This window comes from Setaria viridis, chromosome 9 (assembly GCF_005286985.2).
Source record: "Setaria viridis chromosome 9, Setaria_viridis_v4.0, whole genome shotgun sequence".
Lineage (NCBI taxonomy): Eukaryota > Viridiplantae > Streptophyta > Magnoliopsida > Poales > Poaceae > Setaria > Setaria viridis.
The window spans coordinates 4,909,191-4,934,149 of NC_048271.2; the positions used below are offsets into that span (position 1 = coordinate 4,909,191).

General features: G+C 44.8%; 5 protein-coding genes across 5 annotated transcripts; 3 read left to right on the top strand and 2 right to left on the bottom strand.

Moving 5' to 3' along the window:
* Positions 1–679: 679 nt before the first annotated feature.
* LOC117839402 (uncharacterized) lies at positions 680–4,029 on the bottom strand. Its single transcript, XM_034719725.2, has 8 exons — positions 3,397–4,029; positions 2,190–2,276; positions 2,058–2,102; positions 1,870–1,965; positions 1,650–1,751; positions 1,311–1,397; positions 1,084–1,151; positions 680–964 (listed from the first exon to the last, which is right to left on the bottom strand). The coding sequence occupies exons 1-8, from the start codon at positions 3,943–3,945 to the stop codon at positions 880–882; spliced, it is 1,119 nt and encodes a 372-aa protein (XP_034575616.1). The 5' UTR covers positions 3,946–4,029; the 3' UTR covers positions 680–879.
* Positions 4,030–4,887: 858 nt separating this feature from the next.
* On the top strand, positions 4,888–9,852 carry LOC117838809 (uncharacterized). The gene is made up of 16 exons (XM_034718979.2): positions 4,888–5,230; positions 5,346–5,390; positions 5,481–5,521; positions 5,639–5,720; positions 5,886–5,930; positions 6,019–6,075; positions 6,178–6,237; positions 6,325–6,452; positions 6,732–6,993; positions 7,070–7,136; positions 7,989–8,059; positions 8,169–8,258; positions 8,850–8,958; positions 9,089–9,180; positions 9,258–9,363; positions 9,586–9,852. Exons 1-16 carry the CDS (start codon positions 5,090–5,092, stop codon positions 9,684–9,686), a joined length of 1,497 nt encoding a protein of 498 aa, XP_034574870.1. The 5' UTR covers positions 4,888–5,089; the 3' UTR covers positions 9,687–9,852.
* Positions 9,853–10,623: 771 nt separating this feature from the next.
* On the top strand, positions 10,624–13,420 carry LOC117838810 (TIP41-like protein). The gene is made up of 8 exons (XM_034718980.2): positions 10,624–10,844; positions 11,403–11,588; positions 11,928–12,018; positions 12,151–12,258; positions 12,328–12,387; positions 12,486–12,527; positions 12,920–13,054; positions 13,148–13,420. The coding sequence occupies exons 1-8, from the start codon at positions 10,699–10,701 to the stop codon at positions 13,250–13,252; spliced, it is 873 nt and encodes a 290-aa protein (XP_034574871.1). The 5' UTR covers positions 10,624–10,698; the 3' UTR covers positions 13,253–13,420.
* On the bottom strand, positions 12,845–15,381 carry LOC117838808 (cytochrome P450 81Q32). The gene is made up of 2 exons (XM_034718977.2): positions 14,302–15,381; positions 12,845–14,205 (listed from the first exon to the last, which is right to left on the bottom strand). Exons 1-2 carry the CDS (start codon positions 15,298–15,300, stop codon positions 13,591–13,593), a joined length of 1,614 nt encoding a protein of 537 aa, XP_034574868.2. The 5' UTR covers positions 15,301–15,381; the 3' UTR covers positions 12,845–13,590.
* A 4,920-nt stretch (positions 15,382–20,301) lies between these two features.
* On the top strand, positions 20,302–22,671 carry LOC117836022 (cytochrome P450 81Q32). Its single transcript, XM_034715378.2, has 2 exons — positions 20,302–21,562; positions 21,726–22,671. Exons 1-2 carry the CDS (start codon positions 20,567–20,569, stop codon positions 22,338–22,340), a joined length of 1,611 nt encoding a protein of 536 aa, XP_034571269.1. The 5' UTR covers positions 20,302–20,566; the 3' UTR covers positions 22,341–22,671.
* Positions 22,672–24,959: the final 2,288 nt, after the last annotated feature.

Sequence of the window (24,959 nt, forward strand, 5' to 3'; positions counted from 1 at the left end):
CCCTCAGCACTACACAAGATTTGCTACTTGCGCCCGAATGGGAACGAGCTTTCTAGAGGCTGCAATAATTTTACTACGCTAGTGTGCTATAGTATATTGCTAATTACAGTTAGTTCTAACAAACACAAGATTAATCTGTTCGAGGTGACCCCGATTAACCCCTCGGTGATGAGTGGTTACATACAAGATGCAGCAGGCGAGCACATGCAGCCAACCTCTTCTGCAAAGCTATTTGAGCAGTAAAGAAAGAAAAGATGACCTTCCCAATGTCATCAATATCTTACAGCATGTTATGCTGTATACAGAATTAAGACCACCAAACCACACAAAGCCGTTGAAATAAAGCCTAATGTACAGAAGAAGCAAGAACTCCCTACTTATTTCATATAACATCAATTCAGGATACAACAGCAACCGAACATCGATATATGCAGCACCAAGCCAACAACCGAACATCGTGCAGCCACATAAGTTCAGCGGCCTAACTTTCCCCCCAAAGTCCCAAATCTCATTTCATACTGTTGCACATATTTCTCTGAACACACAACATTACGGCACCAGATGCTTCCTACCCTAGAGAGGGGGCCTTCAGGATCAGGTTACATCAGACCCTATTCTTGCACAGGAAAGTGTTAGATGAATCTGAGTCAAAATCTGAACAAGATATGAGCGAGAGTGCTGAATAAGGATGACTCATTATTTCCCAACTTCCTAGTGCACTTTTGTGTGCAACAGATGACTCAAGCACGTTTCATAATTATTGCACTCGCACAATAGATTACAGAATAGGCGACCAAAATTGAGCTCAAAACTAACCCGAGTACAACACTTCAGCAATGTTTACACCAATTAGGAACAGAGGGAGATACAAAAGGGTAATCACTTCAGTAGCATTTCAGCAATCTGAACAGCATTGAGCGCAGCACCTTTACGTATCTGATCGCCACAGACAAATATGTCCAACCTGCCATAGTGTAGATGATTAGGCTGAGTGTGAAGATTCAATATCATATACAGGTAGTGTATCACAAATTCACAACAGTGCCTATGTTCATAGCTGCAACTATTAAACAGGACCCATACCCTCGATTATCATCTTGTGACAAGTCCTGGCGAATCCTACCCACTGCTACGTCATCTTTATCTGATACCTGAAATATACAGGATTACTTTTTGTTAGTAATCATCTTCCTAACTTTCTCCACTGAAGGCAGGAGCTCTGTGGATGAAATGAGGGACTGGCAATAGCATCCACACTGGTCTTAGATTGATGGGCAGAGATAAAATCAATGAAAACAATGTCCAGTTACCTCTAGTGGCGTAGGGAAGCGATTAGCTGCACGATCATCAACAATGGTAACACCAGGAGCAGCCCTCAGAATTTCTCTGGCAGTATCCTTCAACGTACATATGCACAAAGAACACAAGTTCAGAAGTTGCAGAAATACTATAGCTAGCAAGCAGCATTTTGGTTTTCTTTCAAAACCTCAAACTCAAATAAATTGACTGCCTAGATGACAAGTATCAGGTCCCAAGGAATAACCACTCAGTGCAAAAAATGTCAAAGAGAATAGTACAATACCAATAAAGATATTGCTAGAAACAGAAAAGTTTTAATGCTAGCTGGCACATAGCATGCAGATACTAACCTCATCAAGTGCCTTCTCAAACTGTAGATTGACACTTTCAGCATGTGCACGCATCACAGGAACCCGTATGCATGTTGCAGTTACTTTCACATCCTTGTCATTCTAGGAATGGAGGAGCTTAAAAGTTAGAAGGCATCTCAAATTGTCACAATGAGAGAAAAATTTGGCAGAGAGTAATGCAGACTCCAAAGTTGTTCAGACCAATGACACAAAGACTTACCCAGATTTTTCTGGTCTCCTTCACCATTTTCATTTCTTCCTCATTATACCCATTTTCAAGAACTGGTGCATTGTGCGAAAATATATTAAAAGCATACTGCACAAGGGACAGAGATATTCAGGATGAAGAGTTCATGACTAAATTAACTTTATGTGTTCAGGACAGTGCATTTTGCAAGCAAGAACAACCTGTTGTTTGAAAATGTTGCATGTCGGAGCCTTCCCTTCCAAGACCTAAATGAAGTGTAGATCACTGAGTGTGTAACCAAACAAACATCACAACTGGAAAGATCAACATAGGGAAGAAGAAAAAAATTGTACCTCCTTAGTCTGCAGTTTAAGTTCTTCCATTGCTGCAGCACCAGCACCACTTGCGGCTTGGTAAGTGCTAACAACCATCCTTAACACCTGCCAAATTAACAAATGGCCATTAATTTGTTTGCAAAATGCACCCAACAAGCAAACCATACATGCTAAAAAAGGCCGTCAAGCAACAGAAACCATGCTGCAAAAATACTGTAGCACATACAAAGCACATGTAACCCCAACTGCAAACCTTAGTATGATTCATCACATCCAAAGGTTTCTGGCCACAGAATGCACAAGCTGTGACATCATCAATTGGATAATGCACATGCAAAAATACTGTACCTCATACAAAGCACATGTATACCAAACTAATCAATGTAATCTCTACTGCAAACCTGAATCACCTCCAAAGGTTTCTGGACACAAAATGCACAAGCTGTGACACCATCAATTGGATAATGCACATAAATTCTTCAGACAGACGAAGAATACTAGAATTCCCAAAATACAGAAGAATTGATACTGTCCATCTTTGGTTGATAAAACCTCTTCACTGCAAGATTAAATATTCACAAAACAGCCTCATAAGTGATTGTAATTTTGCCTAGCGGTAATATGACCTTTATGTTCAAGCCTTATAAAAGAACTAAAGTTCGACGTGCCAATAGTTGGTTAGATGAACTGATTCATCTATAAGGATCGCATAAAGCATCATTTATTCTTTTTCCACTAAGGGCCTCGCCCGAATTTCATCACTAGGACAGCAACGAAATTACAGAGTTTTGAACGTTTAATATCTGTTTTGCTTCCAGCCAACAACTGCAAAAGGGACCTCCAGTAGAGCGGCACACAGGGCCTTCTGACTGAGGCTTGAAGATAAACTAGACCTTACATTCAACAGCTTTAACAGCAAACTATCCAACAAATAAAAGCTTCTAATAGTCAACGATCCAGCAGGGCTTCCATGGTTATGTCGAGGACTCACGAAGTTTGGTACCAGGAAGCATCATTTATTTGAAAGATAAGACTTCTATTTGGTACGAGGCAGCATAATTCCAGAAATTAATGTTGGATTTCCGCTATCCAATAGCATAGGGATTACACATTTTTCAGTATCAGCCATTCCTCGCCTCAAAGTTATTTCGAGAAGTGCCAAAAAGGTGAAAAGATGGCTGCTGACAGTGACAACCGATAAAGTAAAGTGCCCAAAGGTGCGTACCTTGGCGTGGCGATGGAGCGGCGTGGCAGCCATGAGGCAGATGATGGTCGAGCAATTCGGATTCGCCACAATCGCGCCCTGCCCCAGCCGGACGTTGGCCATGGCCTCCGGGTTGACCTCTGGGATGACGAGCGGCACCTCGGGGTCCATCCGGAACGCGGAGCTGTTGTCCACGACGACGGCGCCGCGGGCGACGGCCGCGGGCCCGAACTTCCGGCTGACGCCCCCGCCGGCGCTGAAGAGCGCGATGTCGACGCCGTCGAAGGCCCCCGGGGCCGCGAGGTCCTGGACTGTGTACTCGCGGTCCTCGAAGGCGAGGCGCTTCCCCGCGGAGCGCTCGCTGGCCAGGAGGCGGAGGCTGCGGTAGGGAAAGTCCCGGTCCGCGATGACGCGGAGGAACTCCTGCCCCACGGCGCCCGTGGCGCCCACGATGGCCACGGAGGGCCCGTCCTCGCGCAGCGCCATGCGGACGGTGCTGGGCCGGCGGCGGGAGCGGCCCGCGGACGGCGCGAGGAGGTGCGCGTGGCGGACGGCGGCGGCGGCCTGCATTGTGGCGGCGCGCGGGGCTGAGGTGTGGGGTGGGTGAGGGGGTGGCGCTGACGACTGATCTTGATTAGGGTTTTAGGGAGGAGAGGAGAGTGCCGGATCGAGTGGGGTTTTGTGGGCGCGCACTAATCCGTGGACGCTGGTGGCTGGCGCGTCCCGTTTTGGCTGCGATGGCTCACGGAGAGACAGACAAGGCCAACTTGATCTTTTCCTGATGCTGTGCAGCAAAACGGCAAAGGCTACCCGTTGATTCTGGTCAGCCGGTGTCTGACAGGCGACGATGTGCCGTAAGCGCCGCCATGAATCTGGTTTTGTCTGCCATCGCGGCGCATTGCCGTGGCTGCTGTGCTATGGGCCGTCAGTGTATTACTTTAGTTCTGGTTATTATTAGTAATTTTCTCCTCCAAGGACGCAAATGAAACGGAGACGTCAAAGCTTTAAACTAAAGTACTGTGTATTTTGAGCTTACCAATTCCACATCAAAGCTTTTTTGCAAAAAAAAAATCACATCAAAGCTTATTCCTACGCAGTTTTGTTAGTCTAGTGTTTGGTTGAGTGTCCAAACTCTCGCAAGCTTCACTTTGTCGACATCCTCCTGGTCCACGTTTTTATGACTACGCCACGCTCACCACTTAGAATTTATCGGTCACACTAATTTGTCCAACTCACAGTTTTCCATACATTAGTTATAGCCAACCAAAATTCCAAGGAAAACTAAAAGAAGAACAGATTAATAGTGTTCTTGAAAAGAAAACAGATAATAGTGTGCTATCAGAAAAAAAATAACAGAATTGTAGGCTTCTATTGGACCTAAAGTAACACCATTAAATAATTGGGCTTCCGGCCTTCCAGACTTCCGGGTCCATATGCAGCAAACCTTGTCCTTATCAGTATCGCAGCCCAGCCCATGTCCGCGCAAGTTTCTAGAGGATCCTAGGTCATTCGCCCCAGTTCTTGGTTCTACCCCTTCGCTTCCCTTCCCCTCCCTCCCGCCGCGACGCAAAGCCGCGGCCGCCAAACCTGCAAAGGCGAACTCCCAGTCTCCAACGAGCACCGCAGCCAAAACAAAGCATAGCGATCGCGAGAAGCTTCCACAGAGCTTGTCTCCTCCACGAGTGCTCCCGACGACAACTGTTCCACGGCGTCAATGGCGAGCTCCGGCGATGATGGGCGCGTGGTGGTAGACCTCCGCTCCGCGGCGGAGTCGGCGGCCGGGGCAGGCGGCGAGGAGGCGCACGCCACGCCGCTCCACGAGATTGAGTCCCTATGCATGCGCTGCGGCGAGAACGTGAGTGCCCCCCGACCCCGTGGCTTACCTCTCGTTTTCTGTTTTTCCGTTCTGTTCGGTTCAGGATGCTTGCTGCTGGCTCTGAGGCTTGTTCCTTCGCTCTCTCTGTGTTTAGGGCACCACGAGGCTGCTTCTAACGCTGATCCCGAACTTCCGGGAGGTACGTAGTGTGCTTTTTCATGGCGTGAGCTTCTTACTCTGATTAGTACTGATTAGAAGGAGCCGTGAAATTTGCTTTGTGAATCTGCAGGTGGTTCTGATGGCCTTCGAGTGCCCGCATTGTGGTGAGAGGTAATGATGTGCTCAATTTTTATTTATTTACTGGAAACTTGGGCCGACTGTAGGATTGGTAGAGCTATTGTCTGCATTTGGTGGATACTGATTTCAGTTTGCGCACAATTACATCAGGAACAATGAGATTCAGTTTGCTGGACAGCTTCAGCCGAAGGGTTGCTGCTATCGCTTGGAGGTTCCATCTGGGCAGAGCGAGGTATGTCTTATGCATAGCGGTTACCTCTTTATTTGTTTGTTGTTAGTAAAATTAAGCCTTCTTGTAATTTGTTGTTACAAACCTATCCATGGTTTAACATTTGGTATAATAAATCATTACTGTTACTCAAATACCTACTGTGACTAACTAGTGGTACTGGTGCAGATACTGAACCGTCAGGTTGTGAAATCTGATTCAGCAACTATCAAGGTATGCTGATATTTGATTTGTCGATACATTTACATGTAAATTCATGCGCTACATTGCTTTTGTAACTTCTCACTTTACTCATCTACAGATCCCAGAATTGGACTTTGAGATTCCTCCAGAAGCTCAACGTGGGAAGTGTTCTACTGTACGCTTCATCCCTTGCTGTGTTTGATTTGTCGCGGAAACACGTTCCTTTCAAATATTTTTTCTGCTGCTAGCTTGCTTATTCTTTTACCTTGTAAATCAGGTGGAAGGGATTATTATGCGAGCTGTGGATGAGCTGCAGGCTCTTCAAGATGAAAGAAAGGTGAATCTTGGCACTTTGTATGCTTGGCTTTCTAAATTTGAAGTAAGCCACATGTTGATGTACTGACGTGTTAATCATCTCCTGCAGAAAGTAGATCCTCAAAAGGCTGAAGCCATCGATCAATTTTTACTGAAGTTGAGATCCCTTGGGTCTGGAGAAGCTGCATTTACCTTTATTCTTGATGATCCTGCAGGAAACAGCTATATTGAGAACCCGTAAGTTTGTTTTGTATACCTCAGAATTCATATTATTTGAGATCTAGAATTATATGGTAGACACTGTTTGAGGCATCATAGAACAAATGCTTGAGCTACGTTTATGTTAATATTGTTTACATTGTCTTTTCGCATAACCCACAGTGATCTGAATTAGGTAGAGTGTGCTATTACAAGATTTTACGTAGGAAAGATAGTAATAGTAGGTATGTTTTTTTAGTGTTCCCTTGCATGTAGCTTTTTACTTTGGCACTTTGATTAATCTTCATAAACCTACAGGCATGCTCCATCATCAGATCCTTTGCTATCTGTGAGATTCTACGAGAGGACACGTGAACAGCAAGCAGCACTTGGTTTTCTTGCTGAACCAGAACAACCTGGAGAGGCTGTTTTGCCTGTTTCAGCAGTGGGATCCAATTCTGGTGGGTTGCAAGCCGAGCCCCATGGCGCAGTTGGAGCCCTTGCAGGTCGTCGTGCTATAGCACAGGGCAACCCTGATGAAGTTGCTGCAGCACTGTGTAGATACGCAGCACCAGAAGAGGTACTTCTACATAGTTGCTGCCACTAATCTCATCAAGAACCATGTCTATTTGTATCTTACAAATTTCATTGGATAGGTTGATGTGTTGCCATCATCATGTGGGGCCTGTGGAGCAGAATGTGTCACACGTTTCTTTGCTACAAGTATCCTCCTCTCCCTCACTTACTGTCTTACATGCATAATTTCATTGTGGAATAAGTTAGAAATAGAGTACACACACTTTCAAAAAAAAAAAGAAATAGAGTACACACAATGTCTATGTAGCCTTTATGTTATTTGCCTGATCAAGCTTGGAATGGAGCATACATGCATATGTATCTTGTCTATGTTTATTTGATTTTGTTATGAAGTTTGTTCTCTCAGCAAAAAAGAAAGACTAGAAAAATCAATCTCTTACCTGAATGAAAGGCCCGTGTTCGCATGCAATTGTTCATAGTTGAAACCCTCCATTGGACTTTTTTTCATGGTGCTAAGATAATAGCTGTGAATAGCCTTTAACTAGCCAGAAAGGGTGCGATTATTGGCCAGTTGTTGAAGATATAGGTGGCATGCAAGAATTAGCTTGTTGAAAATACAGGTCTTTGTCAATTACTCAATTTAGAGTCCTGCATGTATATGAGAGTAACTGATATTCCTGATAGCCTACTAAAGCTGTTCAATTAACATGGACCATTGTTGGTTGATCCAGATATGGCATTTATGATTTGAACCGGTGAATACTAGTTTTGGGATGGGGCTATACTGGGCAATGAACAAGGCATAAATGCCATTTTTTCTGGATGGTTTTTTTAGCTTTACACCATTTAAACAGGAATAGTTTGGTTGGGTTACCACGCATGCTTACAGGGAGGTATAACGATTCATGTGGTCAGGAGCCTGCAGCATAGTGCAACCCTTTGATTAGGTTCCTAAATGTAGGCACAAAACATTTTAGTGATTCCTTTCTGCTGTTTAATGCTGCAAGTAAAAAGTATCTGATCCTTGACCTTTTCTAGAGATCCCATATTTCCGGGAGGTGATTGTTATGGCAACAACATGTGACATCTGTGGTTACCGCAATTCAGAGGTCAGTTTCAGTTTGAGTGTCTTACCTGGATCGTTTTGTAAAATTACCTGTCTGGTACCTTTTGACAATTCTGTGAACTCAAAATTTTCTTTTTTCTTTGTTTAATCAGCTGAAGCCTGGGGGTGAAATTCCAGCTAAAGGAAAGAAAACTACGCTACGTGTTCAAAATGTAAAAGACCTCACTCGTGATGTCATAAAGGTTAGGATGTTTCCTGTTTACAACTCGCATGCCTATGTGCAAAAGTGCAAGATTGATGACTAAAAACCTTGGGTAGGGATATTAATGTTGCTTTAGTACTACAACTCAAGGTTATTCGGCGTTAATGACCTGTTATCCTGTCAAGTAAAATTGACTGCAACTTGTAAATCCTTCAAAATCTTGCTGTATGCTGGACATAACAACTGGCTGTTCTTTCTTTATATTTTGACTTCTTTTGGGTCTGTAATATGCGATCTTTATCCCCACTTGAATATGGCTCTTATCTTGGTAACCGGCTGGGCCTATTTTACTTGACAGGATAACCCTGAGGGGCCATGCTTGCCGAACCCAGCCCAATAGGCCCAGCTGACTACCTATACCTTTTTCATTACACAGATCTCATAAAGAGACCCTTATTGCTATCTAAGCCTAACCCTGAGGGACCATGCTGCTGAACCTGGCCCAATAGGACCAGCTGACTACCTATACCTTTTTCATTACACAGATTTCATAATTTGTGATTTTGTTTAACCTGTATCGGATCCATTGTGCAATATACGACTTTGTTCATTTGGAGTGTTTGTTTTTCAGTCAGATTCAGCTAGTGTGAAAGTACCTGAACTTGAGTTGGAGCTCACAAGTGGAACGTTGGGTGGTATGGTCACAACGGTTGAAGGTTTGATCGTGAAAATATGCGAGGGTAGGTTTGCTTCATTTAATTCACTCCTTCACCCTCTGTTTATGATACCAAAATGCTATGCACATGCTTATTTGAAGCTGAACAGAGGATCTGAATGGAACATGTGCTTTTGCTTTTTTCCCCCTTAAAGCTCTGGAGAGAATACATGGATTCCACCTGGGTGATAGCACACTGGAATGGAAAAAGAAGAAATGGGATGATTTCAAGGATAGACTATCCAAGGTAATTCGTTGTTCTTTAAATAGCTTAGCTGGGAAGGTTTTATCCTAATGATACTATTTGTGTATGTGTTTTACCAGCTTCTGAGTTTACAAGAGCCCTGGACTTTAATCCTTGATGATGGATTGGCAGCTTCATTTGTAGCTCCAGCTACAGATTCGTTAGAAGATGACAAGCAGCTTACCAGTAAGTTAACCTTATCAATGAGTAAGATATATGATGGTGTATCCCTTCATATCGAGAATTGATATGACTGCATCTCACTTTTAAACAAATTGACTGATTTCTGTTACTTTTAGGGAATATCTATTTTTACTCAGCATGCATACTGGCAGTTAAAGGATGGATGTGCCTAAATGTATTATTACTTGTTCGTGTACTGAATGTGTTGTTCTTTGTGGATTGCAGTTGAGGAATATCAGAGGAGTTGGGAGCAGAATGAGGAACTTGGCTTGAATGACATGGATACTTCCTCTGCAGACCACGCTTACAACACAACCAGCACATGATTCTTGTTTTAATCTTGTGCTGAGAGTATTGTTGTAGCTTGTAACATTATCTATTTATTAACTTTTTCAAACCCCCGTGTGTACATTTCATTACTTTTGTATCTAACAATAACCTTCGAGCGGTAATGTGTTGTCTAAGTGTCTAACGGTGTTTTGAACCCTCAAAGTTTTGAACAGTGTTATCTATGATTGATGGTTGACTTCCACTAAACCTGCAATAGTATTTTACCCCTTAGGGAAAGTGCGCGCTATATTAAAAAAAGAAAAATAACAAAGAAAAAGAAAAAAATCAAATAAAATTTTATAGTGGTTTTCTGATAGAAATTTTCTTGGATCCTATGAATTGGCTTAATTAAAACCTTCGATTCATACAAGAGCCACGACGATTGAGTCTCAAGCTAAACAAAAGGCGGAAATTGCTTGATGATCATTTATTGAAGAGAAAAAAATTGTCTTTTGGGCAAACAAAATTGGAAGGAAGAAAATTTCTTTTTCTTTAGTGAGAACTACTTGAATTTCTTTTTCCAATCTAGTTGCAAGATCTAAATAGCGAGTATGAATCATAGTTCCAAGAAGACTTGTATAACCCATTTAAGTATATAACCCCTGCCACTCTGATTAGTGATTAAACATGACTGTATGAGATTTAAAAGGTGGACATGTATATTCTTCCCCTTTGATAATCCTGCCAACTTTTTTTTTTGACGAAACTAACTGTCGTGCATCGTAAATTTTGATCCAGGAACTAGCTATCATCAGAACGTTCAGGTACTAAATTGGCCAAAATTTCTCACAAATTTATCCTTTTTTTTTATTCATCGTCCCGTTTTCCTGCGATGAAGGGAATGTGCAGCAGCGAATCATAACCATTGAAATCCTATCGAATGGTCCGCAAACAACGGCAAGTGCTGCAGTACAAAGGGGGTATTGGCTATTGCGATTGCGAACTCCCCCTCTGAGCAGCCGAACATCCGAAGAAGCATCACGCAGCCTTGCGAAGCAAACGACGGAGATGGCTTCGGCGGCGGCGTGGGAGGGCCCGACGGCCGCGGAGCTGAAGGCGGCGGGTGCGGAGGCGATTCCCGGCGGCGTGAGAGTGAAGGGGTGGGTCATCCAGTCCCACAAGGGCCCCATCCTCAACGCCGCCTCTCTCCAACGGTACGATCCACCCCGCCTTAAACCCTAGCCCTTCCGCTCTCTGTTCGTTCGATTCGTCCATGTAGAGGGCTGGAAACTGAAACTGGAGCTCCCAATAGGTAGAACATCACGTTTGTTGTAGTAGCGCTCCAACGTATTTGATCAATTTGCGTGTAACTTCACTGTCTGCCCCTCCCTTCGATTCGATTTATTCCCATTTCCCTATAGATTTCATTTGGCATTTGGCTCTTTTGTTCTGGGTTCATGGAAGTTTCCCTATTTGTATTATTGGTGATAATTGATCATCAATCAATGGGGTCAATATTATCATCTATTGTTACACTCAGTCAGAAATATACACAGAGTAACTATAGAGTGTATCTGTTCAATCACTGCTACGTTAAAAGTCACCAATGAGGAAGCGCACCATGATTACTAGTTAATATTGGATCTATCCATCGTCTACTGGTACTACATCTGTACAGCCATCAGAGTTCTGAATGTTTTGTTATCAATAGACAAATATTGCTGTTTGAGAAAGCTAATGTTAAGCTCTGTAATGCCTGCTTTGTTGTTCAGCTTTGAAGACGAACTTCAAACAACACATTTACCTGAGATGGTTTTTGGAGAGAGTTTCCTGTCCCTTGAACATAATCAAACTGGCATCAAATTGCATTTCAATGCGCTTGATGCACTCAAGGCATGGAAGAAAGAGGCATTGCCACCTGTTGAGGTTCCTGCTGCAGCAAAATGGAAGTTCAGAAGGTTGTCTATAACTGTAGTTCCTTTATTTACTCTAAGTCATATTACTAAGCATTTGTATTGAAAGATGTTGGGTTCGCTTAGCATCACCCTGTTTCAAAGCAGTTCATTTTGTCTTACAGTATGAAGTATGAACTTTGAAGCTTTGGTCAGAAATACAGATTTGTGAATAAATATGATTAAAGAGATATTATTTTGTTTGTGTTGTGCATTGTATCAAGAGAAGTAGAAGTGCAAACTTTCAGGTGTTTATTTTGGTCTTAGCTGAAAAAAATTTCAGATGATGAAAGTATCATGTGTAACTTGTGAGTTTATTAAAAAATGCTTCTTGTTTTCTTGCAGCAAGCCTTCTGATCAGGTGATACTTGATTATGACTATACATTTACGACACCATACTGTGGGAGTGATGCTGTGGTTCTGAACTCAGGCACTGTATGGACACGATCTCAGCTGAATTATTTAATCTGATTTTAGAATTTTATATTTGTTCCTTGGCCCTTTCACCTTTTTACTGGTGTATTCCACTGAAAAATATCTCTTGTTTTGTACAAATTTCTTTCCCAGACGCAAGCAGGTTTAGATGGATGCAGCACTTTGTGTTGGGAGGATACTGATGATCGGATTGACCTTGTTGCCCTTTCAGCAAAAGAGCCTATTCTGTTCTATGATGAGGTATGGGCACGGAACAGATAGTTCATGATTTATGTATATACTGGCTCGCCCCTGACATGATATATGTAGGTTATCTTGTATGAAGATGAATTAGCTGACAATGGAATTTCTTTTCTTACAGTGAGAGTGGTAAGTGAATCCCAGTGATGCTTATTTGTAATGTCTGTGTGACAACATTGCCTTTTGGTTCAACTAATCTAATATGATTCTTGGTTGTGTATGTGTAGAGGGTAATGCCCACCGGTTGGTTTCTGCTTTTGCGTTTTTGGGTATGTTCTACTGCCTTGTGTTTTAAATTTGATGTTTCATTATTACAAAGATAATTTCTGAGGGTTATGTGTTATTGTATATAAGATGGAACCTCTTGCAGTTCTTAGGGTTAACAACTGTTTGGCCCCAGTGTTCCCCTTAACCCAAGATTTTTCAGTAAGCCTGTGAATAGATGGCTACTAATTAACTTTGCTCCTCTTAGAACTGAATTTATATCGATCCCTTTGAAACAAGAAAATATAAAACTTTTGAGGAGGCATATATAATTATCATGCCCCCCCCCCCCAAAAAAAAAAATAAAAAAATTCAGACATAGTTTTTGTCATCTATGGAATTTTCAAGATTCTTTTCTACAAATTGTTCTTGCTGAATAATTGCCTATTGATAACAGCTTAGGGTTGATGGTGTACTGATGAGATTAAGGGACACTCGATTGCATTGTTCTTTTGGAAATGGTGACGGAGCCAAACCCGTGGTACTCCGAGAATGCTGCTGGAGGGAAGCAACATGTGCTAGTCTGTCTGCGGTATGCCATCACTCAACCAAGCACTTTCTTTGAATAAGGTCATGTCAACATTGTTGGAACATATTGATCTTTTGTCCCTTTTCTACAATGCAGAAAGGATATCCCTCCGACTCCGCAGCATATGCAGATCCAAATCTTATTGCTCAGAAACTTCCGGTTGTGATGCAGAAGACCCAGAAGCTGAAAATACCCAGCTGACCCAAAGGCTCCTACCGTGTGTACATCATGAATGTTCTATTGTGGCTTCTTTTGCTTGCCACATGTTGTAGATGCACGCTTTTGTTGCATTAACATGATTGAACTTCTTGTTATAACTCATCATAGCCCATGTCGCCTGGGCCAATAAACAGATATATTTCACTTGTAGATGCTACTCTCATCATGCTTGAATTAGACGCCCCCGTTATCTTTCGTTCAACCTTTCTCTGTTTGCCAGTATAAATCAGCATACATTTGATGGCATGGACATGCTGACGAGAAGCTCATTCAGTGCAGTGCCAGTGCCAGTGCCACACCGTGAATCGAGATGTTCTATCTCAGAGTTTCTGAAGAACGTCGCACATAGCCTCACGAGTCCTACACATGGCCTCCAGCGGAACAGCCTTGGGCATCGTCAGTCCGCTGCCCTCGCTCATGTCAACCTCCAAACCATCAACTCTGCCCCAATGGAAGCACTGGATCAGAGTCCCCAGCGCCACCCCGACCGTCTGCAGCGCGAGCGCCTCGCCGGGGCACTTGCGCCTCCCCATACCGAACGGCGCCATGAACAGCCCCTCGGCTCTCCCGCCCCCGAACCGCTCCGGCGCGAACCTGCCCGGGTCCTCCCACACGGCCGGGTCCCTGTGGATGGCGTACGCGTTCACTAGCAGCGCCGTGCCGCGCGGGACGTCGTAGCCGCCGACCTTGCAGTCCGCGGACGCCTCGTGCGGGAGCAGCAGCGGTGCGGCGGGGTAGAGGCGGAGCGTCTCGGCGACGATGCACCTGAGGTAGCCGAGGCGCGGCAGGTCGTCCGCGTTGATCAAGCGGGAGTGCCCGACGGCCGCGTCGATCTCTGCTTGCGCCTTGTCGAGGGTCCCTGGGTTGTTCATCAACAGCGACATCGCCCATTCGACCGTGGTTGACGTCGTCTCTGTTCCGGCTGCGAACAGATTCTTCACACGAGAGAAGAGAATATGCAACAGTGAGTCACGAGAGGAGTACTTATGGTTGGTAGTCGAATGAATTAACCGGACAAAAGAATCGCTCACCGCACAAAGGGCCGTGATCATGGTGTCAGTGTAGACCTCCGGCTCTGTCCTCTGCAGTGTGAGCAGCACGGCCATCATGCTCTTCTTCTCGTTGTCGATGCCGTCGTCCAGCCTCCGCCGCTCCGCGTCGAGTAGCCGCCGCAGGACTGCGTCCCTCCTGCGCACCGCGGCCAGGATCTTGTTCCTCACGCCGAACACGTCGAGCCACTGCAGCGCCGGCAGGTGGTCCCACCAGACTGAGCCAATACGCGGGAAGACCTCGTCGATAACCTGTTTGAACACCTGGGCTTCCACGGACATGTCGGTGTCCGCGTCCGCGTTCGGCTGTGTCGCCTTGGTCTGCGCGATGGCTTCCATGAGCACGCTCAAGGAGAGCTCGAACAGCCTTCGCCTCAGCTCGATCCGTGCGGCGCCGCCCGGCACGGCGGCCGCGGTCGTCGCGCTGTAGATCCGCCGCGCCATGGCGCGCACCTCGGCGCAGATGACGCCCGACATGCGCCCGACGCGGTGCGCGGAGAGGAGCTGCACCGTGGCGACGCGGCGGAGGTTGCGCCAGTGCGGGCCGTAGCTGGCTGTGCCGAGCGCGACGCCGGTCGCGAGCATCTGGGAGGGGATCCGCGGGCGGTTGGCGAAGGTCACGTCGTGCTCCGTGAAGCACTCCCTGGCGAGCGCCGGGGACGTCACGACCACGGCGTCGCGGAAGCCGAGGCGCAGCGAGAAGGCCGGGCCGTGGCGCTCCGCGAGACGGGACAGCGCGACGTGGAACGGCTTCTTGATGAGGTGAAGGTGGCCGAGGAAGGGGAGGGCGCCTCGAGGGCTCGGCGGTAGCCGCATACTCTTGCTCTTGCCATGGTTGTCGCCGCCGGGACGGCGTAGGAGATGGCGCACAAGGAAGAGGAAGACGAAGGAGAGGAAGATGGCAATGTAGGCCACCTTATCCATGGTTAAGTCTGGGCGTGTTGCATGGCAGCGTATGCACGGACGACTTGGCATGTGCATCTCATTCTTTTATAGCCGATAGTTAAGTGATGTTATGTCGTTGCTGGCGGCAAAAGATTTCTAATGCAATACACAAAGCATGGGCAACATGATGTTAATCTTAATAATATGCTGTTTTAAGACATATTGAGACCCACAAGCATCAATAACGCAATAATAGTGTGAGAGCAAGCACGAACATATCACATGAAAATAGTTGAATGTAGTTTTTGAATTAAATAAAGTTAAGTATATTGTGATATCCAAGTCCAACCAACTCTATTTTATATCTTTACAGTAATGCGGCTAAGATATAGTTTTACTGCACATAGCGGAGCGGCGACTAATACCATTTGCGACTCAATCTCGTCGGCAAACATTGTGGATTTCTGACGATAGTCGTGCTGTGAATTTGAGCAGCAGTTGAGCAGCACGGATGGGGAGTAGCAGGAGCGCTAGACTTGGCGGCGGACAGACGGTTGGGTTAGAAAATAAGTGGGTTTTGTTCCGTAAACTTGGGGGCGTTTGGTTCCTTTGCTTATTTTTAAGCAAGTGTCACATCAATGTTTAGATACTAATTAGGAGTATTAAACGTAGTCTATTTACAAAACTCATTACATAAGTGGAGGCTAAACAACGAGACGAACCTATTAAGCCTAATTAATCCATCATTAGCAAATGTTTACTGTAGCAACACATTGTCAAATCATGGACTAATTAGGCTTAATAGATTCGTCTCGCCGTTTAGCCTCCACTTATGTAATGGATTTTGTAAATAGTCTACGTTTAATACTCCTAATTAGTATCTAAAATGTGACGGGTGCTTAAAAATAAGCAAACGAACCAAACCAGACCAAAGCGATGAAGAGGTGGTACTGTGCTAGGAGAGATGATGTTTGGCTTAGACAACAGAAGCACGTTAGAAAGTATCAAGTTGAGATCTATTATCTTAATACAACATTATTAAAAGAAGCCACCACGCTCGTCAAGAGAATCTAGAAATTCCACGTTAATCTGAAAAAAGAGAAGATTTTACACCGTTGGATTTTATGACGATCTAAATTAATCCAAAGATTCCTCTTATTTTGATTTGTCATATACAGATGGCAATCCAAAGAGTCGTTTCATATTGATTTGTTATATATAGATGGCAATAATATGTACAACTCTATTTTATATATATATATATATATATATATATATATATATATATATATATATATATATATATAATAGTTCAGACCTGGCAAAAGAGCTGCCATGGATATGCGCCGTTGAGCTGTCGACTACCATATCCGTTCCATGCATGTCACCTGCTGCGTGACGTGCAGCTTGCCGAGGACGTCCGCACGTGCACGTGCTAATGACGATCTTGATTTGGCTGAGAATAAGCTCAAGCAATGCAATGACGAGAAAATCACTTGGGTGGTGGGGGAGGAGCTCAACCCGCGATGAGATGCACCGTGCATGATTTAAGCGGGGGTTAGGGTCGAACTAGCAACACGATTTGGACGTGAAGCTTACTTTGCTCAATATAATGCAAGGGTAACTCTATTCAAAGGAGAACAATATTAATCTAGCAACCAAGAACTTGATTAGGGCGGCCACGCGATGCATAAGTTATATAATTTCTCCCTTGCAACGGCTCTTTTGTGCAGGTGCACTGCAAGGAAATAACCCTCTCTTGAGGAGAGAGAAAAAGAAAGTTGTTAGTGCCTGCCTCCTTTCAGCCTGCCAAACAATAATGCCAAACAATAATGAGTACTCCCTCCATCCTAAATTATTATTTATTTTGGTTTTCCTAAATATATACTGTTTGATATGCACATAGATATATACTATGCATGTCTAGATACATAGTAAAAGTCATGTATGTTGAAAAGTCAAAACGATTAGTAACTTGGGAGAGTAGGAAACAACTATACATGACAGTAGAACTGGAACCCATTTTAGTGGATGATGGGAGAGGAGTAGATGCGATGGAGGACAGTTTTTTTTCGAGGGGAGGTGCTCCAGATCAAAGCGACAGGCATTGCTGCAGCGGTTCATCAATGGTGTGAAGGCCAAAACCATCTATTGACAAATTATTCGTTTTCGTGGTTGATATGCAGATGATAATGATGATGCATTGATGAGATGGGATGCTAATTTTGCAGAAAGAGTAAGTTAAGAGATGGAAACCGTCACAAAAAAGGATAATTAATTTGGTTTTTTGACTAATGGTGATGGCTGGTGCATGAGAGAGGAAACTATTCTTGATCTCTGGCAAAGATGCGCCTAATTAGAGAGAGACTTCTGTAATTTATAGAGGAAAGGGGATCATGGAAACCATACAAGGAAACATCAATTTAGTTGTTTGGTTCTCGCCCACACCTGCCATGCAATGTGAGGACGGACCCACTTTTTGGCATAGGATTTGCCCGCCTCCATCTTGATTCTAACCCTCGTGTGAGCATGAAAATAGATTGGCTTGGACACATAGCATGCAGGCGCACTAATCGTCGGCTCTAATCCAAACGTGCTTCCGCACTAATTAACATTGTCAAATTTAATTAAAATTATATAGTAACTAAAATTACCAGTTTGGTTTTCATATGGCTTCAAAATTAAAATAACCAAATTAGAGCGTATGTCAAATAGGTACAAATAAATATGTAAGTTTTTGGTTAAAAAGGCTAAACAAAGATATATGTGTATTGGGAAGAAAAGGACCTAAACATATGGCTAATAAGAACTAATTCATAATGAAAAATATTATATTAAAGTAGAATAAAAAGAATCCATATCGAAATAAAAAAAAGTAACAGATACGGGCAACAAAAGGAGGGATTTGTAGGAGTACAAATTAAAGTAAAACATAATCTCCACTTTTCGTGTTTTGCTCTTTAATTTCACCATATGTCCAAATACTAGGACACTTTTTTCATGTTTTGGATAAGAATTCTGAAAAGATAAAACAACAAAACAACAAATCAAGCCGTGCTATTTGTGCTATTTGTGATGTTTGGTAAAAAGAGATTGGATACTAGCAAGATTGGATAGATTGGACCAAAGACCCTGTCAGATAAGAAGATGATGCTAAAAACATAGTTAGAGAGGAAGGATTGGTAAGGAAAACAGCCATGGAAAGTAGACAAGGTTGACAACTTGAACCATACCTCTTGAACACCATAGTGGCAGCTCCAGCCTCCAAGAGAGGGTACACCATTGGAGATGTTAGACAAGGTTGACAAGTTGAACCATAGCTCAGAGAGAGAGGAGGGAGAGAGGAAGAGGGAGAGGGAGGGAGATAGAGAGGGGGGGAGGTCTAGGTGAGTTGGGCCAAAATAACTATGTTGAACCATCTTCATACAATTTTATTGGATTACTCATTTAAGCAATGCTAGACTATCCGAAAAGAATTACAATTAATTAATCTCACATATAACAAGATAGTACTATTGCGTTCGAATGTAAAATATTAATATTTTATTATAATCTTATGCATTTTTTAAATAAAGTGTATTACCATCACAAATAAAATCTAAAACAACAAACTCAGTGTTTTCAGTTGGTTAGTTTCCTTCAAATGTACAAACCAATATTAATTTTACAAAAACAAAAAAGATGTGACATCTTGCACATAATACCCCATGGCAAAGAGATCTATATACTAAAACGACGGAAGTGCCATGTACCCAGGGAGCAAGTAGATCTATGAACATAATATGAACTGACAAAACTAAATTACTTTAGTACATTTAATTTCATGCAAAAAGAACTTAATATTAGCATGACAAAAGGCTAGCTACCCGCGCTATTTGCGCAGGCCATCTTGCTAGTTGCTAGTTATATATACACGACCATGTTCAGTTTTATCCTCTGACCACTGTAACGAAATCGAATGAGGGAGACTTAATTTTGAGTCCTCATTTCCAAGGAAATAAGAACTGGAACCCAGTTCACAAGATAACAGAATCTAGATGTACAAATCACGACAATACTAAATCCAAAGACACTAATTCATCAACAGATAACAGGGTCTCATTGTATAATCATAAACCACAATGCAACCATAAGGGCTCTGCAGAATTACTAAAAGACAAGGGTATCGATTTTTTTTTCTCTACAAATAATAGATCACAAACCGAATACTCCTGACAACAAACTATTGGTTTATCAATAGGACCTTATATTTGTGATCAACAGACCTATTCAGTCATAAGCTGTGATCATTTCATCAGTTCACTTCGAAGGCCAAACCATGAAATCAGTTGTATTTGAAAATGACAACTCAATTCCGGATGGTGGCATCACCGGAGGAGACAATGTTGTGCACTGCTTGGCAACAGGAACTACGCGAGACGTACTGAAGCCATCACGGCAGAAATCATCAAGCAATTCAAAGAGCATGCAACCCCCAGTAACATCAGTGGACAACTGGACGTGCTTCAACGAGTTTATGATTCATTCCTCAAAAAAAAAACGAGTTTATGATTCAGTGAAAAACTCAATCTAGATATATATATTTGCATGGCTGTGCTAGTAAAAATTTTGCATGGCTTGTTTGGGGAATTTTTTTTGGGGGTCCCTAATTTTTGGGGGAAAGTCCCATCTTCAACAATGCCCTTTGGTGAACGTACTCAAATTGTGATGAAGAAGTGAATCAAAGCAGCAGGGAATAGTGAGTGGAACTGTGGAAGATTATACTCGGGCCACCTTGCCTTTTCTTTGCTTTAGTTTGACATTTCAGCCCAAATCGCAGTTGAGCTGGAAAACAGGCCCACATATAGTTTGATATTCTGTTGAGTTAATCCATACTGACAACAACAACACGAGCATAATGTGCTGTGCATGACATGTGAATGATTCCATGACCTCTTTTTCGAGAGAGACCAGAGATTAGGGGTTCCTGGATGCTTTTGCCATTTGTAGAGAAACGATGACAACCGTGTTCTAGCCGTTCAGGGAATTCCTACCTGTAATTTGGACCTAGCTAGCCATCTCATCAATGGACAAATTCAGGACTCTTCCAAAATCTGGCATTGCTTCCGCATAGTGTAAACCAAATCGAAGACCTGCAGCCACTCCTTGCCAAGCTCGGGTCCATAAGATGATACCAGAGGAGTGAGCCCAAACCAAACGGAAAACCTCGTGCCCGGCTTGTCGAGAGAAAGCTACAATTCCTCGTGACGTCGTCGGCGAAGAAACTACACTCGAGTGAGAGCTTAGCTGTAGAGCATCGTATCTTTAGTCTGAGCCACTGGTTTCACCGGATGTCTTCCACTTCCTGTATATATACGGGCATATGGTTCAAGTAAGCTGCTATGCAAATACAACACGCCTAGGCTCCCACTTAGCCATGGATCCGGCAGCCTGTATTGCCATTCTCTCCCTGGTCTTCCTCTTCGTCCTCCACCATCTTCTAGGTGTCGCTAGCCGCAATGGTAAGAACAAGAGTGTGCGGTTGCCGCCGAGCCCTCCGGCCATCCCGTTCCTCGGCCACCTCCACCTCGTCAAGACGCCGTTCCACGCGGTGCTGGCACGCCTCGCCGCGCGCCACGGCCCGGTGTTCTCCCTGCGCATGGGGTCGTCCCGTCGCGCCGTGGTGGTGTCCTCGCCGGACGGCGCCAAGGAGTGCTTCACGGAACACGATGTCGCCTTCGCCAACCGCCCGCTGTTCCCCTCTCAGAAGCTCGCCAACTTCGGCGGCACCGCGCTCTCCGTGGCCAGCTACGGGCCCCACTGGCGCAACCTCCGCCGCGTCGCCACCGTGCAGCTCCTCTCCGCGCACCGCGTCGCCTGCATGTCCCCCGTCATCTCCGCCGAGGTGCGCGCCATGGTGCGGAGGATGAACCGCGCGGCCACGGCGGCGGTCGGCGGCGCCGCGCGCATCCAGCTGAAGCGAAGGCTGTTCGAGTTCTCCCTCAGCGTCCTCATGGAGACCATCGCGCAGAGCAAGACGTCCCGCACCGAGGCGAACGCCGACACGGACATGTCGCCCGAGGCACAAGTTTATATGCAGATCATGGACGACGTCTTGCCGCATCTTAGCACGGCCAACCTGTGGGACTACCTGCCGGTGCTGCGGTGGTTCGACGTGTTCGGCGCGATTAACAAGCTCGTGGCCGCGGTGAGCCGAAGGGATGTGTTCCTGCGGCGACTCATCGACGCAGAAAGGCAGAGAGAGGACGGAGGCGGCGGCGGCGACAGTGAGAAGAAGAGCATGATTGCCGTGCTGCTCTCTTTGCAGAAATTAGACCCGAAGTTCTACACGGATACCATGATCACGTCGCTGTGTTCGGTAAGTCCATCTTGCTATCATTTAACCTGCTTTAATATTACTTTGAGCAAAGTTATCCCAAATCATGTGGTCTCTGTCGTACCGTACTCCTTCTGAATGATTGAGCCACCAATTCCATCTCATTGAGACATTTTAACTGTCGTTTTCTCCTTTTTACGTGAAGAACATGTTTGGTGCTGGAACGGAGACCACGTCGACCACGACAGAATGGGCCATGGCGCTCCTGCTGAACCACCCGGAGACGCTCATGAAGGCGCAGGCCGAGATCGACGTGGTCGTGGGCACCTCCCGCCTCATCACCCCGGACGACGTGCAGCGTCTCGGCTACCTCCAGAGCATCATCAACGAGACGCTCAGGCTCTACCCGGCGGCGCCGCTGCTGTTGCCGCACGAGTCGTCCGCGGACTGCAAGGTGGGCGGCTACGACGTGCCCCGCGGCACGATGCTGCTCGTGAACGTGTACGCCATCCACAGGGACCCCGATGTGTGGGAGGACCCGACCGAGTTCAGGCCGGAGCGGTTTGAGGATGGCAAGGCCGAGGGCCGGCTGCTGATGCCGTTCGGGATGGGGCGGCGCAAGTGCCCCGGGGAGACGCTCGCGCTGCGGACGGTCGGGCTGGTTCTCGGCACGCTGATCCAGTGCTTCGACTGGGACAGGGTTGGTGGTGTCGAGGTTGACATGACTGAGAGCGGCGGGCTCACCATCCCCATGGCCGTCCCGCTGGAGGCCGTGTGCAGGCCTCGTGCAGCTATGCGTGATGTTCTTGAGGAGCTCTGATGTCTCCATGCTGGGCTGCATCGACCTCGATCTCCGGCGAGCTGCAAGTTCCGTCACCAGGTGTTCTAGGCTTTAACCACCGGGCGCATCACTGTGGTTTCTTCTAGTTTCATCTACCAGTTATCGAGTATCTTGGATCTTTGACTTACGGCGCATCGCTTCTGTCTCGATCTACGGTATTCACCAGTTATCCCGCCTTGATTAAGCTTGCATCGGCTGATATTTGTCTGTTCTATCGTCTTGCCGTTTACGACATATTAATTGTTATTAATTCTGTCGGAATAGACGATAGATCTATTCTTAATAGCCTGTTGCATTTTAATCTTTGTTACCCTTTCGAGTGCTGTTGGGATTAAGTTTCGTTATGATTGGATTCATCGGTTGGCGAGGTTCAGATTAACATCCTGCTAAATATTTCTAGACTGCAACTACCGGGCGCATCGCTGTGGTTTCACCTAAAAATATTGGTGGTGATGTTAGTTTAGATCTCATCGGCTTGTGGCTCTAGCTATGGTGGAGCAACAACTCAACAGCATCGTGTTTCCTATCGGCCGTATGGCTGATGGTTATTGTAAATTATATTAAATCGGCCCGATCGGCCGACTCCATCGAACTTCGAGAGAACTATCTCCACCTTGTCAGTTGAATGGTCAAACTGACTGGCACGCCCGCGCACACCATGCGCGCCGATTTGAATTCTGCACTGGAGTTAAGCAGATCTCCCAGATCCTCATGTGGTGATGCAGTGTCCACCATCATCAGGATTTTGCGTCAACACATTTTGGTACGTCCGGTGGGACACGAGGAAGCATTGGCTGATTAAAAATGCATCGGGCAATTGGAATAAAAAAAGGAGTTGTATCGGCTGATTACAGAAAATATCGACCGATTACAAAAATCGGCTGGCTTCTTTATTTACATTGCCTGTTTTCAGCCGATGGACATAAAAGAGCAGCCGATGGACAAAGGAACAAATGAAAAAAAAGAAAGAAAGAGAAGCAGTCGGCCGATGGGAAAGGAATAAATGAATTTTAAAGAAGGGAGCAGTCGGCCGATGGATATCGAAGGAATAAATAAAAGAAGAAAAAAGGAGCAGCCAGCCGATGGTACAAAGAACTAATGATTAATTTCAATCGGCCGGGTACTTCCGTCATCGGCTATATAAAAAAAGAATTATGCAAGCCAATCGGCTGGGAACTTCCGTCATCGGTTGAGATGCTATTGAGAGCACTAGCTCGCACTACAGGCTTTACACAAATTGGTTATTATTTGGAGCTGAGCTGATAGGGGGGTACATCAGCATCGGCCGGTTGGTGGTGCATCGGCCGATAGACACAGTTACAAAATAATACTTGGTGTCTGATGATGGGACTAGTTTATTCAGCCAATAGGGTGGTCGATGGCTTGCGACCAAATCGGCTGTGTCATGTTATTTAGGCCTTGTTTACTTCCCAAGTTGGGAGTTGCAAAATTGGCATTTTGCCATAAATGTGACACTGTAGCGTTTCGTTTGTATTTGTGAATTATTGTCCAAATATTGACTAATTAGGCTCAAAAGATTCGTCTCGCAAAGTACAACAAAAATGTGCAATTAGTTTTTGATTTCGTCTACATTTAGTACTCCATGCATGTACCGCAAGTTTGATGTGATGGGGAATCTTCTTTTTGCATAGTGTTAAAGTTGGAAGTTTGGAGGGAAGTAAACAAGGGCTTAATTAAAGGATATGGAGGTATGAGTAAATGCTAATCGCTTCCCGCTTATAAAGAGCTGATGGAGTCGACTTCCTCTCAACAAAGCAAAATAAGATGTCGAGCTTACATGAAGCCGATGGATTAGGCAGTGAAGATGAAGTTTTGCAAGGTACATGCCTCTTCAAGGCTCAAAATAATCCTTCGTTGCCTGGACTATTGACGTGTAGACTAGTGGCCAAAGTATTCTCAGGACAGCCCATGGAGTGAATTGGCTTCAAAAAAAAAAAAAGGCTGACTTGAATAGCCGATGGAATGGCCGATGCAGAAGTCTCGTCGGGGAAATAGTAATTTACATGCTGATTACGTGATGGCTCTAGAAAAAAGTATCGGCTGATATAAAAGTATCGGCCGCTAACGACAAAGAGTATCGGCTGAAGAAAGCATCGGCCGATTAGAAAATTGGATCGGCCGATTGAAAGCTGTATCGACTGATTAAAAAAAAATTGCATCGGCCGATTGGAAATTGCATCAGCCAATTGAAAATTGATAGGTTGATTGAAAGTTGTACGGTTAATTAAAAAAAATGCATCGGCCACCGGCCGATTGATTGCTTGGCAAAAAGCATCGGCTGATTGCTTCGGCCGATTGATTGCTTGGCCAATAAAAAAATTTGACTGATTGGATCAAGCAAAATAGTATCGACTGCTTACAAAATATATCGGATGTTAATTTCGAAGCATGAAATATTCATACTTCAAAACTGGGGGGCCTGTGTTGACAACAAAAGCTTGCTGGTTACTGCAACAGACTGATCTATTGTTTCTACTGCTAGCGAATTTATCGGCTCAGAGTGGGATCAAGGCATCAAGCCGATGGGGTTCTTTATATTTCAAGAGGAGTCGATGTGGCTTTGGATATTGTAATCAG

What these genes read in the sequence shown, in the direction of transcription:
- LOC117838809 (XM_034718979.2), top strand. Translation starts at nt 5,090, where the DNA reads ATGGCGAGCTCCGGCGATGATGGGCGCGTGGTGGTAGACCTCCGCTCC. An exon ending in CTCTTCAAGATGAAAGAAAG is followed by an intron (nt 6,238 to 6,324) that starts GTGAATCTTGGC and finishes CATCTCCTGCAG; the next exon opens with AAAGTAGATCCTCAAAAGGC. An exon ending in GATACGCAGCACCAGAAGAG is followed by an intron (nt 6,994 to 7,069) that starts GTACTTCTACAT and finishes TTCATTGGATAG; the next exon opens with GTTGATGTGTTGCCATCATC.
- LOC117838810 (XM_034718980.2), top strand. Translation starts at nt 10,699, where the DNA reads ATGGCTTCGGCGGCGGCGTGGGAGGGCCCGACGGCCGCGGAGCTGAAG. An exon ending in AACGCCGCCTCTCTCCAACG is followed by an intron (nt 10,845 to 11,402) that starts GTACGATCCACC and finishes TTTGTTGTTCAG; the next exon opens with CTTTGAAGACGAACTTCAAA. An exon ending in TGGTTCTGAACTCAGGCACT is followed by an intron (nt 12,019 to 12,150) that starts GTATGGACACGA and finishes TTTCTTTCCCAG; the next exon opens with ACGCAAGCAGGTTTAGATGG.
- LOC117839402 (XM_034719725.2), bottom strand. Translation starts at nt 3,945, where the DNA reads ATGCAGGCCGCCGCCGCCGTCCGCCACGCGCACCTCCTCGCGCCGTCC. An exon ending in CGCTCCATCGCCACGCCAAG is followed by an intron (nt 2,277 to 3,396) that starts GTACGCACCTTT and finishes TTAATTTGGCAG; the next exon opens with GTGTTAAGGATGGTTGTTAG. An exon ending in AGGAGACCAGAAAAATCTGG is followed by an intron (nt 1,752 to 1,869) that starts GTAAGTCTTTGT and finishes CTCCATTCCTAG; the next exon opens with AATGACAAGGATGTGAAAGT.
- LOC117836022 (XM_034715378.2), top strand. Translation starts at nt 20,567, where the DNA reads ATGGTTCAAGTAAGCTGCTATGCAAATACAACACGCCTAGGCTCCCAC. An exon ending in TGATCACGTCGCTGTGTTCG is followed by an intron (nt 21,563 to 21,725) that starts GTAAGTCCATCT and finishes TTTTACGTGAAG; the next exon opens with AACATGTTTGGTGCTGGAAC.
- LOC117838808 (XM_034718977.2), bottom strand. Translation starts at nt 15,300, where the DNA reads ATGCACATGCCAAGTCGTCCGTGCATACGCTGCCATGCAACACGCCCA. An exon ending in TGATCACGGCCCTTTGTGCG is followed by an intron (nt 14,206 to 14,301) that starts GTGAGCGATTCT and finishes TCTCGTGTGAAG; the next exon opens with AATCTGTTCGCAGCCGGAAC.